This window comes from Eleutherodactylus coqui, chromosome 5 (assembly GCF_035609145.1).
Source record: "Eleutherodactylus coqui strain aEleCoq1 chromosome 5, aEleCoq1.hap1, whole genome shotgun sequence".
Taxonomy (NCBI): domain Eukaryota; kingdom Metazoa; phylum Chordata; class Amphibia; order Anura; family Eleutherodactylidae; genus Eleutherodactylus; species Eleutherodactylus coqui.
Genome location: NC_089841.1, coordinates 166,752,406 through 166,772,045, shown reverse-complemented (window position 1 = coordinate 166,772,045; position 19,640 = coordinate 166,752,406). Strand labels below are relative to the sequence as shown.

General features: G+C 46.3%; 1 protein-coding gene across 1 annotated transcript in view; it reads right to left on the bottom strand.

Annotated features, from left to right (window-relative positions):
• The window catches only part of PRODH (proline dehydrogenase 1), a 113,187-nt gene that overhangs the window by 46,095 nt on the left and 47,452 nt on the right, over positions 1–19,640 (bottom strand). The window contains exons 4-6 of the mRNA XM_066603669.1: positions 19,290–19,439; positions 16,707–16,771; positions 7,507–7,623 (exon numbers count right to left, since the gene is read on the bottom strand). Coding sequence (XP_066459766.1) covers positions 7,507–7,623; positions 16,707–16,771; positions 19,290–19,439 — 332 coding nt within the window. The remainder of the gene's footprint in view (positions 1–7,506; positions 7,624–16,706; positions 16,772–19,289; positions 19,440–19,640) is intronic.

The window sequence follows — 19,640 nt, the reverse complement described above, 5'->3', positions numbered from 1 at the left end:
ACACAGCTGGCGGCGTCTCGGGAGCGCGCACGTCGGGCTGCAGCGAGCGACGGGGAAAGAGCCGGCGGCCATCTTGAGGAAACTTTTATAAGTTGCTGAAACGCTGGAACGGTAAGTACGAACCAGCTAGAAATGTCATTTACAGGGGGGCTTAGTAATGTATGTTTAATGGGGGGGACTGGGCAAAAAAAAAAATTAACTGCTTCCTCGAGACATCTCCTTTAAGCAACCTCAAATGGAACATACATCCACAGGACACAAATGTTTTCTTTTTTTGCCAAATCTACTGAAAATGTTAAATGCTGGAAACCGGATTTAACAAAATTTAAAATAAACAGTTATTAATGTGACATCTCTGCAAAAATGTGAAAACCTCTGCTCAAGAGTGCCCCCCTTATGTTAGTCTGCACAGTATTTCACTAGTTACAGCTGTGCTCCATAGCTGGTTTACTGTAAACTACAACAAAGTTTTCACCATAGCCTGTCAGAGGCTTCAGAAAAGTGTTTGGTGACACCAATAACTAATCCTGTACGCCACGTATACACAGAGGCTTCCCCACCCTCCTCGCTCTCCTCCCTGTCCATATCTAAGCTGTGTGTGCGTGACGGACTTTAGTCCACGTTTGCATTCGTAGCATACGAGAGACAGTTTTAAGCTTCTATACATTGATATACTGTTGGCTGAACACTCATTTGGCCAACAGCTCTCTTCCAATGCCTTCATATACATGCAGATCATCTAAGCATGGAAGGAGAAGGCCACTGCCAGACACCTCTGGAGATAGCTTATCACTAGAGATGAGCGAACGCGTTCGTCCGAGCTTGCTATTCGTGCGAATATTAGGGTGTTCGGGATGTTCGTTATTCGTAACGAACACCATGCGGTGTTCTGGTAAATTAAACTTTCTTCCCTGAGACGTTAGCGCTTTTTTTTGGCCAATATAAAGACAGGGAAGGCATTACAACTTCCCCCTGCAACGTTTAAGCCCTATACCACCCCCCTGCTGTGAGTGGCTGGGGAGATAAGGTGTCCGCCTGATATGAAAGTCTGCCCCTCCCGCTGCTCGCTATGGATGCATTCTATATGCGCTCAATGGGGCCAGCGGCAGCAGCGCTGACCCCATTGAGAACATATAGAAGACAAATCCTTCTTCTCTGGCACAGCTGTAACAGCTGTAGCAGAGAAGAACGATGTTTGCCCATTGAATTCAATGGAACCGGCAATACAGCCGACTCCACTGAATGCAATGGGCTGCCGGCGATCGCAGGATGAATGGTCGGAAAGGGGTTAAAGGAGATGTCCCGCGCCGAAACGGGTTTTTTTTTTTTTAAACCCCCCCCCCGTTCGGCGCGAGACAACCCCGATGCAGGGGTTAAAAAAACCACCCGCACAGCGCTTACCTGAATCCCGGCGGTCCGGTGACTTCAATACTTACCGCTGAAGATGGCCGCCGGGATCCTCTATCTTCGTGGACCGCAGCTCTTCTGTGCGGTCCACTGCCGATTCCAGCCTCCTGATTGGCTGGAATCGGCACGTGACGGGGCGGAGCTACACGGAGCTACACGGAGCCCCATAGAGAACAGCAGAAGACCCGGACTGCGCAAGCGCGGCTAATTTGGCCATCGGAGGCCAAAAATTAGTCGGCACCATGGAGACGAGGACGCTAGCAACGGAGCAGGTAAGTAAAAAACTTTTTATAACTTCTGTATGGCTCATAATTAATGCACAATGTATATTACAAAGTGCATTAATATGGCCATACAGAAGTGTATAACCCCACTTGCTGCCTCGGGACATCTCCTTTAAATATATAACCCCTTTCCTGCAATTCATCCAGAAATGTGTTACACTAAAAATATATACCGGCGTATAAGGCGACCGGGCGTATAAGACGACCCCCCAACTGTCACCTTATACGCCGGTAATACAGTGGAGCAAAGAATAAAAAGCATTACTTACGTTTTTAGATGATCTGCGGCGCTCCTGCAGGCTGTCACTCCCTCCTGGTCCACGGCAGACAAGCTTTCTCCACGAAAGACTTTAAATCCCTGCCTCCAGAAGCACATGTGCCTTCAGCCAATCACAGCCAATGACAATGATGTCATTGAATGGCTGTGATTGGCTGTGTTTCTGGAGGCGGGGATTTCAAGGCTTGAAATCCCCGCCTCCAGAAACACAGCCAATCACAGCCATTCAATGACATCATTGTCATTGGCTGTGATTGGCTGAAGGCACATGTGCTTCTGGAGGCAGGGATTTAAAGTCTTTCGTGGAGAAAGCTTGTCTGCCGTGGACCAGGAGGGAGTGACAGCCTGCAGGAGCGCCGCAGATCATCTAAAAACGTAAGTAATGCTTTTTATTCTTTGCTCCACTGTATTGCCGGCGTATAAGGTGACAGTTGGGGGGTCGTCTTATACGCCCGGTCGCCTTATACGCCGGTATATATTTTTAGTGTAACACATTTCTGGATGAATTGCAGGAAAGGGGTTATATATTTAACCCCTTTCCGACCATTCATCCTGCGATCGCCGGCAGCCCATTGCATTCAGTGGAGTCGGCTGTATTGCCGGTTCCATTGAATTCAATGGGCAAACATCGTTCTTCTCTGCTACAGCTGTTACAGCTGTGCCAGAGGAGGACGATCTTTATGCTGACAGTGGGGGGGGGGGGGGGGGCACTCTTGCCGCTATTGTGGCTTAATAGTGGGACCTGTGAACTTGAGATGCAGCCCACCATGTAGCCCCTCGCCTGCCCTATCCGTCACTGTGTCATTCCCATCACTTTCCTGAATTGCCCAGATTTTCACACATGAAAACCTTAGCGAGCATCGGCGAAATACAAAAATGTTCCGGTCGCCCATTGACTTCAATGGGGTTCGTTGTTCGAAACGAACCCTCGAGCATCACGGGAAGTTCGTTACGAATAACGAACACCCGAACATTTTGGTGTTCGCTCATCTCTACTTATCACCCAAGAACAGAAGGATCCCAATTGAATTTCATCTGCCTGATCCTTAACTCCCTGACGTGCCAGCACAGGAGAGTCAGAAGGCTGCCATACACATTAGATATAGATAGGCTGAACCTACTCATGATATAACGTGTATGGCCCCCGCTTAGAGGATTCCAAGTGCCTATTATGATCAGTGTAAGGATATCTTCTTAGGAATTACTATTGATTTGAGTTAAGCATAAACACATGGCTAAACCAGTCTGTCAAGAAACAATGGGAGCGATGACCAAGCCATGAATATATGTTAGTTCATTAGTTTACCACATGTGGAACAGGGTTTTAAAATAAACCACCACTTTGGACACCCCCCCTTTGAGGCCTCAGGTCCACGGGCAGATCGGATTCAGCATGTGGGAGCCCACAGCAGAATCAGATCCTGCCGTGTCCGAGGACACTGCAGGACTTCTACCGTGTTTCCCCGAATGTAGGTCCCACCCCGATAGTAAGGCCTACCGGGTTTTCGGGGGAGGCTTGAAATATAAGGCCTCCCCCAAAAATAGGACCTATCCAACATGTACCCCCCCCCCAAACCCCTCCCCCAAAAAAACCACAATACTCACCTGGTCCGCAGCATCCTGATTGTCCCACGCAGTGCTGCAGTAAACTTCAAAGTCCTCCCACTTTGAATACCCCGCCTCCAGCAAAGCGAGCGCTGTGGTTGGGTGATTGGCTGCTGGCGCTTGATTAGCCAGTCACAGCCGGCGCTCGGTGAGCGAATCACAGCCATTCAGTGATATCATTCACTGAGCGGATGCGATTGGCTCATCGAACGCCGGCTGCGATTAGTTGCTGGCGCTCCATTACCCTATCACAGCACTCGCTTTGCTTGAGGCGGGGTATTCAAAGCCCGGTCACCAGCAAAGCTGAGATGGTAGACGGGGAGGACTTTGAAGTTTGCCACAGCGCCGCCAGGGACCATCAGGACACTGCGGACCAGGTGAGTATAAGGCCATCCCCCTCCCCCCTGAAAATAAGACACTGCCTCTTTTGGGGCAAAAAATAACGTAAGACAGTGTCTTCTTTCTGGGGAAACATGGTATTCTAACCTGTCCGGGTCTTCTCTCTTCTTCACTGCGGTTGTGTGCGAAAGCGCAGAGTTTTTTTTTAAACTCCTGCTCTCCCACGGAATCCGCTGCCTGTCTGCAATTGAATTGCAGACAGGCCACGGATCGGATCAGAACGCCAATGGAAGCCACCCGTGCAGGATCTGCAGTGAAATGGAGCATGCAGCTTTTTTTTTTTTTTTTCCGGACCAAAAAGGTCTGCAAATCAGATCCGCTTACTTTATTTCACTTGCAGACACCCATGTATCCCAATGGGCGGCTTGATCTGTGAATCTTCCGCACAGGTGACCCGCAAATCAGATCTGTCCATGGACATTGAGTCTAACACTTACAGTATACTAAAGTTATCAGAGTTGTGTCTTCTAATAAGCCATGAAAATATGTGTGTCCATTACATGACAGGGAAGATTTGTATGAATTAAAGTATCTTGACACCCATGAGGAATTGATAAAGAAATTCTAAAAGAAAAAAAAAAAAAAAGCTCATTGAATATTTAAGTAGTAGAAACGCCATTCTAAAATGAATACAGTCATCAGTAAAGAATTGTTAGAATTTGGAAAACAGACTTTTAAAGAGAATTCTAAGTAAACAACGTCACCTCTCTGAACAAGCTCGGACTTGGGAAGCATGAACAACTAATCAGTGTAATCAGTATAATTGACTTTCCTGGAAAGATTCAATCACGGTGAAAAGTAACTTTCTCATTACCTTCTTATTAAATATGTATTTACGTTGCTTTGCTGAAAACTTGCAGGTGTCCATGTGAACCTCCTTCCCGATTTGATCTCTTTTCTCTATAATTGCTTCAGTAGCAAAGAGACAAAATGACCTCCTAAAAAAGCAATTTAACACTAACAGACGTGACATGTCCCGTCTCAACTCTAAAACACGGGAAGAAATGGCCATTAGAAGGGCACATGAGGGATTTTCCAGAGGAGAGGCACGACGCAGAACTGACGAGCTGATGCTGTTCCTTCACTATGTACTTAGCGGCCACGCTCTTCCGCTCTTGCCGCTGGTCTCGTAGACTGACTGGGCCTGCTGAGGTTACAACTAGTTTCGCGGTCAGATATAAATCTGGTTTCTCACTGAACGCCACTTGCTCTCTGCCTCTAGTTTTAATATCCAAGAATAGAGGCATTTATTCACTTTGTTTTTACCTGGCTATAGAGAACATATCTGGAAATATATAGTTCATACTCTTAGATATACATGTATTGTTTACATGGCTGAAATTAAAATTATGCCCAGGATATGGATGGATATTGCCTTCGTTCAGCCTAACATACTATATGGAACAATACTCCTAATAGCACTAATACCACTAGAAAAGATTAAAAAAAAAAATCAATAGGCCAACTGTCATCATTAGATAAGCTCTAAACATCTGACCAAAGGTCCTGTCGGGTGCAGTTGCATGGGATGACCCAAACGTTTCCAAGCTTCAACAAATATGCTATACCTCCTTTGGAGATATTCGAAGCTTCATCTCCATTGGAGGAATGGAGTGAGGTGTATCAGACCAAGGTCCCTCCTTGCTATGTTTCTTTGATGACAAACAATATATAAAGAACACAAAACTCGCCCCACATGCCATAATTAGGGCACTCTGGTAATAAATCACCAATATTAAAACTATCGGCTTCCGTCTAAAAGCACGCTCTGTAGGCAGTTTATTTGAGCGATCATCATTTTAAAAAAATTGTTCAAACGGGCAAAAGTAAATGCTACCTGTTCAGTCTAAACGTGCGCCAACAAGCGAACGATAAGTGGTAAGCATTCGCCTTTCGTTCATTGTTCATTGTATTCAGGCATAAAAATCCTTGGCTTGTTTACTTCTAATTTAGTTTAACCACCTATAGTTTAATCCTTTTCATTCACTCATACAGGGGATGTGAAAGATAGATACACCGTTGGCTTTTTCAGCTGTATAAACAGGCTGCACAAGCAAATGAGCGAACTCTGACATCATTCGCCCAAACATTAAATCGGCTCATCTAAAAAGCACCCTTAGGGCTCCTTCACACGTTTTTACGTTCATCCGCGCTGTTAATTTGCATAAATGGACCATTTTCCGTGATCAATCAAGAGCTTAGTGTCCGTTCACATGGCTGGGTGCGACGTATTAGTGGAAAAGATACACCGCAGCCCAGAAATCCCTTGCTCGGCATTAATCCTTGGAAGGACTTCAAAAAGGCTAAATAGAGGTACCTGTAAGCTTTTCCCTGCGTTGGACACTGCTAAACTGCCTCCACCTCCCTATTTTTTCCAGCTTCCATAGGAGTCTATGGGAGCCGCCAGCGTATATCAGTCGAAAGATAGATCCAGACTACAGATGAGCGAGTATACTCGGTAAAGGCAATTGCTCGAGCGAGCATTGCCTTTAGCGAATATCTCCCCGCTCGAGACGGAAGGTTTGGGTGCCGGTGCAGGGGAGCGGTGAGTAGCGGCAGTCAGCAAGAGGGAGAGAGGGAGAGAGAGATCTCCCCTCCGTTCTGCCCCGCTCTCCCCCGCAGATCCCTGCCCACCGCCGGCACCCGAACCTTCTGTCTCGAGCGGGCAGGTACTCACTAAAGGCAATGCTCGCTCGAGCAATTGCCTTTAGCGAGTATACTCGCTCATCTCTAATCCAGACTCATCTTTTCACACAGCGTATACTAGTCTCCAATTTCAGTCGTGCATGTTATATTTTTTCCGGTGCAACATTTTTATACGCCGCAAAATCGCCTATGTAAATGAATGCATTGGAAACCAATTCCTCAGATGGCCGCGTTTTTCAGCCAGGCGGGAAAACGAGGCTACATAGCCGCGTAAAACGCTTGTGTAAATAAAGCCTTACCCAGTATGAAAAAAATATTAAAAAACAAACAAAAAAAAATATGATCTTTTGTCAAGAAAGGAATTTAAAAAATGTTCTTGGATTAGTGTAACCCCTTGATAGAGTCCCTGTATGGGGATGAAGCCAATAATATGTCGATGAGTTATTTTATTGAGGTTTGTGGCTTTTTTGTTTCTTCATTACCTCAATTTCATACTGAAAGGGAGTAGGATGGAAGAGAAAAAAAAAAGGAACAGCTCACAGAGCCAGTAACTTCTACACCATGATAAAAAAATCTTGCAACAGTACTATCCAAGATACATGATTTTGGGTGAGGTTTGCACTTTCCATTCATTGTTTACCAGCCACAGCTCAGTACAAAATATGTGGAGCCATGCCTAGTAAACAATGAGGACGACGAAGCAGCTACAACCCTATCAATAAGTTAACTGGTGGGGGTGTTGATAGTCGGACCCCCACTGGTTTGATAAAAGTACATAAAACCCTCCTTTATTACATTGTTAGAGACGACAACCATTCAGCACATGCAAGAACTCAGTGTATATAAGCTACAATACTTGGAGAAAAAAAAAAAAGAAGATTATCTTACTTGTAACTTTTCCACTTCAAGTTCAATTTCGACAGCAGCTAGCCCACCTTTGCCCTGATCCGCTGCTAGCTGGTGGAAAAACCTCCGCCATTTTACGAGCACTTCAGAAAACTGCAGCTGAAGCAGAAGAGACAAATTGGTAAAAATAACACATTATAACGCAATCAGAGATGTACCATCTCATCGATTCTCCTTACCTCCTACTCTCTTTTCATATGGCTCCATGAAAATGCTGCACAGTGTATATTAATGGTTTTAATATGTGTTAACATGACATAGGGGGAGATATAACAATAATGAAGAACAATGGTAACATTAACTGAAGACAATAGAGAAGATACCAAATTAAAGAGCTAATTTAGGACAAATTATATCTAAATGGAAACGGTAAATTACTTTGATTGCTACAGGGTATGCCTGCTTCGTTAACTCACACAATGAGTGAACGCTGCAGCTTGTCTATGGAAGAAAACAGTTGGTGAGCTTGTACTAAAAAGCCTTTTCTGCTATTAAAACATGTCAGAAGTATAAAGGATGATCTTTCAGGAAATTAATTCTTGGACATAACAGATAACTAGTTCTGTTGCTATAATATATACCAATCTGTCTTAACATTAAAACCACTGAAGATGGACCTAATGTGTTCGAAGAAGGAAACGAGGGCAAATGGATGGCTCTAAACAACTTTGACAAGGGCCAAATTGTGATACCAAAAGATGGAATATCTCCTAAAGGCAGGTGTTGTGTGTTCTGGTAAGAAGTGGTTAGTAGAGATGAGCGAACGTACTCGTCCGAGCTTGATACTCGTTCGAGTATTAGCGTGTTCGAGATGCTCGTTACTCGTGACGAGTACCACGTGATGTTCGAGTTACTTTCACTTTCATCTCTGAGACGTTAGCGCGCTTTTCTGGCCAATAGAAAGACAGGGAAGGCATTACAACTTCCCCCTGCGACGTTCAAGCCCTATACCACCCCCCTGCAGTGAGTGGCTGGCGAGATCAGGTGTCACCCGAGTATATAAATCGGCCCCTCCCGCGGCTCGCCACAGATGCATTCTGACAGAGATCAGGGAAAGTGCTGCTGGTGCCGGAGCTGCTATAGGGAAAGCGTTAGGAGTTATTTTAGGCTTCAAGAACCCCAACAGTCCTTCTTAGGGCCACATCTGACCGTGTGCAATACTGTTGAGGCTGCTTTTAGCAGTGTTGCACAATTTTTTTTTTTTTGTATATCGGCCATGCAGAGCATTGCGTCCGCAGTCTGCAGTCATTGTATAGAGTATAGGGCCAGTACTGGTGAGGCAGGGAAAGAGATATTCAGGCTATATAGGCAGTGGGCTTTTTCCAAACAAATTGGGGAAAAATACTATATTTGGGCTGCCTGTGACCGTCTTCAGTTCACTGCGTGTCTGCTGGGGGTAGTAGTCCTAATTAATACGCAGCTAAGCGTTACAGCAGGCTTGCGCAAAATTGTTTCCTGGATCTGCTGTCTTTGTTACATCAGCGCTGTCATCCCGCCAGAGGGAACCAGTATACATAATATTATACGCTGCCTACAGTATCTGTCTGCTGTATCAGCTCAGCATTTTAAAAAAATAGAAGCAAAATACTTAAGGCCTACTACTGGCCTTTGGCTGGCCACTTGACTGCTTCTGCGCTGTGAATTCCACTAGCTCAGTCATACGCACCTACGTATCACTACAGGCGTGCGCAAAATTGTTTCCTGACTCTGCTGTGCGTTCCGTAAGGGAAGTCAGCCTCCAACCCCAGGCCAATAAGCGGCACATTTAATTACAGCGTTCTGTTTCTGCACTACTGGTAATACAGCATGCTGAGGGGTAGGGGTAGGCCTAGAGGACGTGGAGGCCCAAGTCAGGGTGTGGGCACAGGCCGAGCTCCTGATCCAGGTGTATCGCAGCCGACTGCTGCGGGATTAGGAGAGAGGCACGTTTCTGGCGTCCCCACATTCATCTCACAATTAATGGGTCCACGCGGTAGACCTTTATTAGAAAATGAGCAGTGTGAGCAGGTCCTGTCGTGGATGGCAGAAAGTGCATCCAGCAATCTATCGACCACCCAGAGTTCTACGCCGTCCACTGCTGCAACTCTGAATCCTCTGGCTGCTGCTCCTCCTTCCTCCCAGCCTCCTAACTCCATTACAATGACACATTCTGAGGAGCAGGCAGACTCCCAGGAACGGTTCTCAGGCCCCTGCCCAGAATGGGCAGCAATGGTTCCTCTCCCACCGGAGGAGTTTGTCGTGACCGATGCCCAAGCTTTGGAAAGTTCCCGGGGTCCGGGGGGATGAGGCTGGGGACTTCCGGCAACTGTCTCAAGAGCTTTCAGTGGGTGAGGAGGACGATGAGACACAGTTGTCTATCACTCAGGTAGTAGTAATTGGAGTAAGTCCGAGGGAGGAGCGCACAGAGGATTCGGAGGAAGAGCAGCAGGACGATGAGGTGACTGACCCCACCTGGTTTGCTACGCCTACTGAGGACAGGTCTTCAGAGGGGGGAGGCAAGTGCAGCAGCAGGGCAGGTTGGAAGAGGCAGTGCGGTGGCCAGGGGTAGAGGCAGGGCCAGACCGAATAATCCACCAACTGTTTCCCAAAGCGCCCCCTCGTGCCATGCCACCCTGCAGAGGCCGAGGTGCTCAAAGGTCTGGCAGTTTTTCACTGAGAGTGCAGACGACCGACGAACAGTGGTGTGCAACCTTTGTCGCGCCAAGATCAGCCGGGGAGCCACCACCACCAGCCTCACCACCACCAGCATGCGCAGACATATGATGGCCAAGCACCCCACAAGGTGGGACGAAGGCCGTTCACCGCCTCCGGTTTGCACCACTGCCTCTCCCCCTGTGCCCCAACCTGCCACTGAGATCCAACCCCGCTCTCAGGACACAGGCACTACCGTCTCCTGGCCTGCACCCACACCCTCACCTCCGCTGTGCTCGGCCCCATCCACCAATGTCTCTCAGCGCACCGTCCAGCCGTCGCTAGCGCAAGTGTTTGAGCGCAAGCACGCCGCCACGCACCGGCACGCTCAAGCGTTAAACGTGCACATAGCCAAATTTATCAGCCTGGAGATGCTGCCGTATAGGGTTGTGGAAACGGAGACTTTCAAAGGTATGATGGCGGCGGCCCCGCGCTACTCAGTTCCCAGACGCCACTACTTTTCCCGATGTGCCGTCCCAGCCCTGCACGACCACGTCTCCCGCAACATTGTACGCGCCCTCACCAACGCGGTTACTGCCAAGGTCCACTTAACAACGGACACGTGGACAAGCACAGGCGGGCAGGGCCACTATATCTCCCTGACGGCACATTGGGTGAATTTAGTGGAGGCTGGGACAGAGTCAGAGCCTGGGACCGCTCACGTCTTACCCACCCCCAGAATTGCGGGCCCCAGCTCGGTGGTGGTATCTGCGGCGGTGTATGCTTCCTCCACTAAACCACCCTCCTTCTCCTCGTACGCAACCTCTGTCTCGCAATCAAGATGTGTCAGCAGCAGCACGTCGCCAGCAGTCGGTGTCGCGCGGCACGGCAGCACAGCGGTGGGCAAGCGTCAGCAGGCCGTGCTGAAACTACTCAGCTTAGGAGATAGGAGGCACACGGCCCACGAACTGCTGCAGGGTCTGACAGAGCAGACCGACCGCTGGCTTGCGCCGCTGAGCCTCCAACCGGGCATGGTCGTGTGTGACAACGGCCGTAACCTGGTGGCGGCTCTGCAGCTCGGCAGCCTCACGCACATGCCATGCCTGGCCCACGTCTTTAATTTGGTGGTTCAGTGCTTTCTGAAAAGCTACCCCCGCTTGTCAGACCTGCTCAGAAAGGTTCGCCGGCTCTGCGCATATTTCCGCAAGTCCCACATGGACGCTGCCACCCTGCAACATCGGTTTCATCTGCCAGTGCACCGACTGCTGTGCGACGTGCCCACACGGTGGAACTCTACGCTCCACATGTTGGCCAGGCTCTATGAGCAGCGTAGAGCTATAGTGGAATACCAACTCCAACATGGGCGGCGCAGTGGGAGTCAGTCTCCTCAATTCTTTACAGAAGAGTGGGCCTGGTTGGCAGACATCTGCCAGGTCCTTGGAAACTTTGAGGAGTCTACCCAGATGGTGAGCGGGGATGCTGCAATCATTAGCGTCACCATTCCTCTGTTATGCCTCTTGAGAAGTTCCCTGCAAAGGATAAAGGCAGACGCTTTGCGCTCGGAAACAGAGGCGGGGAAGACAGTATGTCGCTGGATAGTCAGAGCACCCTCCTGTCTATATCTCAGCACGTTGAGGAGGAGGAGGAGGAGGAGGGGGAAGAGACAGCTTGGCCCACTGCTGAGGGTACACATGCTGCTTGCCTGTCATCCTTTCAGCGTGTATGGCCGGAGGAGGAGGAGGATCCTGAAAGTGATCTTCCTAGTGAGGACAGCCATGTGTTGCGTACAGGTACCCTGGCACACATGGCTGACTTCATGTTAGGATGCCTTTCTCGTGACCCTCGCGTTACACGCATTCTGGCCACTACGGATTACTGGGTGTACACACTGCTCGACCCACGGTATAACGAGAACCTTTCCACTCTCATACCCGAAGAGGAAAGGGGTTCGAGAGTGATGCTATACCACAGGACCCTGGCGGACAAACTGATGGTAAACTTCCCATCCGACAGCGCTAGTGGTCGAAGGCGCAGTTCCGAGGGCCAGGTAGCAGGGGAGGCGCAGAGATCAGGCAGCATGTATAGCACAGGCAGGGGAACACTCTCTAAGGCCTTTGACAGCTTTCTGGCTCCCCAGCAAGACTGTGTCACCGCTCCCCAGCAAGACTGTGTCACCGCTCCCCAGACAAGGCTGAGTCGGCGGGAGCACTGTAAAAGGATGGTGAGGGAGTACGTAGCCGATCGCACGACCGTCCTCCGTGACGCCTCAGCCCCCTACAACTACTGGGTGTCGAAGCTGGACACGTGGCCTGAACTCGCGCTGTATGCCCTGGAGGTGCTTGCTTGTCCTGCGGCTAGCATCTTGTCAGAGAGTGTGTTTAGTGCGGCTGGGGGAATCACAGATAAGCATACCCGCCTATCAACCGACAGTGCCGACAGGCTTACACTCATCAAGATGAACAAAGCCTGGATTTCCCCAGACTTCTCTTCTCCACCAGCGGACAGCAGCGATACCTAAGCAATACGTAGGCTGCACCCACGGATGGAAGCATCGTTCTCTATCACCATCAAAAACGTGGACCTTTTAGCTTCATCAATCTGTGTATAATATTCATCCTCCTCCTCCTGAAACCTCACGTAATCACGCTGAACGGGCAATTTTTCTTAGGCCCACAAGGCTCAGTCATATAATTTTTGTAAACAATTTTTATACGTTTCAATGCTCATTGAAGCGTTGAAACTTGCACCTCAACCAATTTTTATTTTATCTGGGCTGCCTCCAGGCCTAGTTACAAATTAAGCCACATTAACCAAAGCGATTAATGGGTTTCACCTGCCCTCTTGGTTGGGCATGGGCAATTTTTCTGAGGTACATTAGTACTGTTGGTACACCAATTTTTTGGGGCCCTCGCCTCCAGTGTAATCCAATTAATTTTTTGCCCACCTGCATTAAAGCTGACGTTACATCAGCTGTGCTGGGCACTGCAATGGGATACATTTATGTACAGCCGGTGGGTTCCAGGGAGCCACCCATGCTGTGGGTCCACAGGGAGTTGTAACTGCATGTGTCCACTTCTAAAGAACCCCAGTCTGACTGGGCCATGCAGTGTGGTCCGAAGCCCACCTGCATTAAACATGACATTATTACCTCAGCTGTGATGGGTAATGCAATGGGATATCTTTATGTACCGCCGGTGGCTTCCTGGCACCCACCCATGCTGTGGGTCCACACGGACTTCACAATAGGGAGTTGTACCTGCCTGTGTCTATGAATTAAAAACCCCGGTCAGGTTGGGGCATGCAGTGTGGGCCGAAGCCCACCTGCATTTAATCGGACGTTACCTCAGCTGTGATGGGCACTGCAATGGGATACATTAATGTACAGCTGGTGGGTTCCAGGGAGCCACCCATGCAGTGGGTGCACACGGAATTCCCATTGCGGAGTTGTACCTGCCTGTGACTATTTATAAAAAACCGCGGTCTGACTGGGGCATGCAGACACCTTGACAGAATGAATAGTGTGTGGCACATAGGTTCCCCATTGCTATGCCCACGTGTGCAGCTCCTGATGGCGGTGGCACAGGATTATATTTCTCATTGCTTCTGTACAGCATTGTGGGCTATCACCCCGCCCCTTTTAAAGAGGGTCGCTGCCTAGCCGTGCCAACCCTCTGCAGTGTGTGCCTGTGGTTCCTCCTCATGGCAGACGCACTTATAAATAGACATGAGGGTGGTGTGGCATGAGGGCAGCTGAAGGCTGCGCAGGGACGCTTTGGTGTGCGCTGTGGACACTGCGTCGTGCAGGGGGGTGGGGGGGGGGGGGTTGGGCAGCATGTAACCCAGGAGAAGTGGCAGCGGAGTGTCATGCAGGCAGTGATTGTGCTTTGTTGGAGGTAGTGTGGTGCTTAGCTAAGGTATGCATTGCTAATGAGGGCTTTTCAGAAGTAAAAGTTGTTGGGGGGGGGGGGGCCCACTCTTGCCGCTATTGTGGCTTAATAGTGGGACCTGGGAACTTGAGATGCAGCCCAACATGTAGCCCCTCGCCTGCCCTATCCGTTGCTGTGTCGTTCCCATCACTTTCTTGAATTGCCCAGATTTTCATAAATGGAAACCTTAGCGAGCATCGGCGATATACAAAAATGCTCGAGTCGCCCATTGACTTCAATGGGGTTCGTTCCTCGAAACGAACCCTCGAGCATCGCGATAATTTCGTCCCGAGTAACGAGCACCCGAGCATTTTGGTGCTCGCTCATCTCTAGTGGTTAGTACCTACCAAAAATGGACCAAGAAAAAAAACAAACAAAAAAAAACAAAAAAACTTGTGATCTGGTGACAGGCTCATAAGCAATCAGAGTTCATTGCATTGTCTTGTTTGACCCCACAGATCAGCTACTGTAGCACAAATTGCTAAATGCATTGATGTTGGTCATCATGGAAAGCTGCCAGAACACATAGGGTAACAGTTTCCTATGTATAAGGCTGCATAGTTGCAGACTGTCCATGTTGACCCTTACGCACTGCCTAAAATGGGCATGTGTGCATTTGTATTGGAGCACTTGAAGAATGGGATATGGAAGTGCATTCGCCTATGGCAATGATAGATTCTATTGGCAGTAGCCTTTTTGAGCAGCATAGTGCACCCTGCCACAGTCCGAAAAGCTGTCTACAAATAGTTTGACAAACATGAAAAAGTTAAAAATGGATGATTTGGCCTTCTAATTCCCCAGATCTTAATCCGATCAAACATCGTGGAATGTGCTGGAAAAACAAGTCTGGGCCATAAGGCCCCTAATAATTTTTACGCCACCAACAAATCCACCACTATAATGTAGCAAACGTTATCATACCACCTTAAATGTCAACTACAATAAACTACAATGCTGTAAAAAGAGATTTTTTACAATGTGCCAGTTATGTTAAAGCAAAGCTATATATCTTTACTGGTACTTACTACCAACATACCCTGTGTAGTTGATTATGCAGTCATATGCTCTTTCATTTGTCCTCCAATTTTTGCTAACCTTCAAATGTAGGTTACAAAAATGACTTTAAAGGTACATATACAGTAACCTTTTGTTGAATGCAATCCATATTTCATGGGGCAGAGATGCTTGTGCTTTATTTCCTGCCCCATATTACTACTTTTTCTTTTTTAAAAACACAATAATTTAAAAAACACATCTGATATAAAAAGCCTACATACTTTTTCTTGCACCACACTTTGACCCCTTTGTGTGACCTTTGGTGGATGATTTTGGGGTCATTAGATTTGTTACATCCTCCCCACTGCCGTAAAATCATAAAATTTGAGTTTGATACATTGACTGATGTTCATATCAAGTGCTTACCAGTTTCACTGTGGTCATGGCCCAAAAATGTGGAAGACCTAGACGTGGACGGCGAACAGGTCAAGCCGAATCCTTGGCTCAACAGTTCTTAAAACATTTACAACCTTTTATCGAAACATTTTATGTTCATATAGCGAACATTGGGTCAATCTAGTAGTTGAAAAGGATTCACGATCTTGAAAGCTATAAATGGTTTGTAGTACAGTATAATATCCCATTAATAATATCAATTTAACTTTCCCTTCTTCAAAACGACTTCTACAAGTCCAGCAATACAAGGATTTTGCAGCAAACACAATCAGTGGTTTTCACTGCTGCCCACTGGGGTGGACATGGGCAAACTGATTGATGTACAGGAACGTATAGGTTGTAAGATAAGTTATTGAATTTATCCATATATGTACTGCATAACTTATTTCTATACATACTTAATAACCATCTGCAAAAGGGATTTAGAAAAATGCATGTATAAGACATCAGTTAAAATGGTGCTTAGCAGTGATGAAGCAGTAACAGACCTTGCAATAAACTGTTGTGGTTTTCCTTTGCGTCTCTCAAATTAGCAAGGTCTAAAGTAGCATTGACTTACGTACCAAAACACATTAGCCACCATTGCTAGTCACTTAAATTACAAATTCAATAGAATGGTCAATAAAGCTGCAAGTTTTTTCCTCCTCTTCTCTTTTCTATAGTCTACAGCTCAGAGCACATAGAAATGTTGTACTAAATCTCCTTTATCTTCAGTACGATTATAATAATCCTTGTTTATGTAATTAACTGACCAGAGCAAAGCGTAATAGGATTTAATCAATTAGCCTATCTATGAAATATAGCAATGTGTGTATGAATGTAAAGATAAGATGCAGACGGAATTCGTCATTGAACTTCTCTTTCTAATAATTAACCGGTTTCGGTTGGCAATACACACAAGATGGCTGTTGGCGGAACACTATGACCATTCATATCTCTTGAGACCTGCAAATAAAGTAGGAAGCTTGGCAAGCATGTATGTCTATGTAAATGGGTCTAATAGACACCTCGAAAGGAAACAAAGCTTCGATTACTAGCTTTAGGCAATGTCCACCAAACAAAAGAAAGGAACAGAATGTTGAATGTGGTCAAATCTATACAGTTTTGCTACATTGTACATAGTAATACATTGAAGGCGAAGTAGTATGCGAGTTGACAAGAGCATTAGATTACCAGAAATTGTGGTCTTCCTAATGCAGTCAACTTTATTGCAGAAAATCCATCCTCAGAACTTCCACCTGAAGGAAAATAAAAATATAACATAAAAGTTTAAGGATATTCAGATTCCTCAATAACTCACGTGTCAATACTTAAAGATGACAACTCTTTGGACGAGTCAGATGATGTCCAAAAATTTGGATATGAACGCATCAGCGGGGACCTGCATCTCCGATCCCTGCCAATTAACCGATTCCTTATCGCTATGGTCAGGAAGTGACCATAGAAGAACTGCTAGGGTAGGTAATGCAGCTCTCACTGAATTCAACTAGACTTCCAGTAATGGAAGATGTTACTTTTTTAAGGTCATACAAGTTCATATGTCTCCACAGGACAAGCAAACTGGCTTTAGGCCTACTTTGTAATAGGGTTACCCAAGTGCCGAGTCTGTTGGTACACCAAGAAAACAAAAATGTAAGCATTAATTGCAGGGAGAATAAATAGCAACATAATGTATCCAAACTCCTTGCAGAGATGTTATTTAGCTAAGCACCGTGCACTCTCATTTCAGCTGGAAAACGCATCGGAGAACAAATAAATACCAGCTGGAATTCAAGATCAAGCAAGCCTGTCCATTCAGCCAGAGTGTACCATATTACAAAGGAACATTACATTTAAATAAATTACAGACGTTCTCATTATAAAGTGACAAGGAAGGGTTCCAGAAAGACGGCACCCCTTTGGAACATATGAGCATCTTCAGATACCATTTATTATATTCCAGGTCACGGAAAGATCTAAAAAAGTGCTACTATATATGCTTTTTCGTTGTATGAAAATAATGAGATTAAATAATTTCCAAGTGTCCTTATGCTTCCCCCTCTTCACAAAAAGTATTATTCTCTTGAAGACAAGAAAATGGAAAATACTAATAAAAAAAAGAGAAAACTGTCTGAAGTGTACCTGTCATTTTTTCTTTAATCTAAATAGGCAGAAAAGGCTGTGATGATTATTCTAAAGAAAATTTATATTTTTTTGTTTTTTTAGACAGATCAGAGTGCTGCTTTATTTTGGCGCTCTAAGGCCCCCTGTACAATATCAGGGTTGAATATTACAATATGGCTTTACCGCTAGCGCAAGTTTACTGGAGGGTTGATTTATACAGCAATCACTGGACTGTCAGCAGTAAGCTCAACCTAGACAGGACCATGGGCGGCTAAAAAATGTATCATTTAAAGTCTACCTGACTTTTCAGAATAAGATGTCGTGTGTACATGACAAGGGTCAGAAACTATCATGTCTCCTTAGGGAGAGCACCTAGACGGTGAGGAGACTTAAAAGGCCATTTATGCTTCTCTGGGTAATATGCAAATAAGGGAGTCTGAATATCTCTGTGGAGGTATTGTTTCATCTCCCACCATTTCCAGCTCTTATATGACTTGCATCCTGTACTTTTCCCCATTATCTAGGCAGTTTGTAACTGATTGTCAATCCTCTCTAGACTGGTGGGAGGATCCTGACTGCTATGCAGCATTCTATATAATAGGGCATGGGCATAAATATAGAGGATGCAGGGGATGCAGGCCCAGAAGCCTTAGGGGGCCCATAAGGCCTAACTTCTCCATATAGTAAGCCTAGTAGTATGAATAAAGCTTTATAGTTGTGGGCCCATTATAGCTTTTGTATTGGGGCCCAGAAGCTTCAAGTTACGCCTCTGTAATAGGGTCTAGATCTACAGATCCTGCTCGGTCTGTAATGCACACAGGCTCACAGTGATCGAAGATTGAATGGAGTGGTGGTTACACACGCACAACGAAGCTCCATTTATTTCAATGGAGCTGACAGAAACAGCCGAGTACAAACACTTGGCTATCTCTCGCATTCTCATTGAAAATGAATAGAGGAGCCTTGTACATGTGTGAATGCTCCTCCATTTAATTTTCTCCTCACTGCGTGGTGGGGTGCAACGAACCTACAGAAAAGGGGGAATACGGAACTCCCGTTCTCAGGATTGGTGAGGGCCTCAGTGGGACCCCTACGGATAAGACTTATCACCTATCTTATAGATAAACCAAGTCTATTTCAGTACAACACCTTAAAACAGCTCTGACCACTGTAATGATATATTCAAACAGAATTTAGGACCTAAACCAAAAGAAAACAAAAACATGGCATTGACTGAGTATCACGTAACTTGGATTTCCAATTTTTCAGGACTAAAATGTAAAGAGAGCTGGGGAGAACCCAATCTTTTGGCAAGCAAACTTTAAGTTCTTGCCAGAGTGACTGCAACTAATGAGCTATATAGGCAATAATGTAAGGTTTACACAAAACAGTGTTCATGACTTTTACTGCTAGTATCTCAATGCTGAAGACATCAATCTACTTCTATTAGAAAAAAATATGACAGTGGGGGTGATTAATGAGTGGAACAGGTTGCCACGGCAGGCGATTAGTTCTCCTTCAATGGAAATCTTCAAAACAGAGGCTTGACAGACATCTGTCTGGGATGATTTAGTGAATCCTGCATTAAGCAGAGGTTGGATCAAATGACCCTGGAGGTCCCTTCCAACTACAATTCTATGATTGTATACCCACCTGAAGCTTCAATACATCTGACGAAGGTCTCCATGTGATGGTCACACTTTGCTTCATCTGCATAAAAATATGTCCGCGCACTGATGACACCACCACGCCTGTCACCAAAACCAGGCTGTACTTGGTATTTTTTCTCTCGCTTTACTGAACCTTGAGAAAGAAAAAACAATAAAATAAAAATGTACCTTGACATGTATAAATTATTGAGAATAGAAAAACCACAGAACTCCGTGGGCAAATGTGAGCCTTTGAAAGGCTTGGAAAAACAAAAAAGACCCCAAGTTGAGTTGAAACATCGGAGCATGTTTAAGTGAATCAAGGACTCATATTAGCGCTACGTTTGGAGCGCAG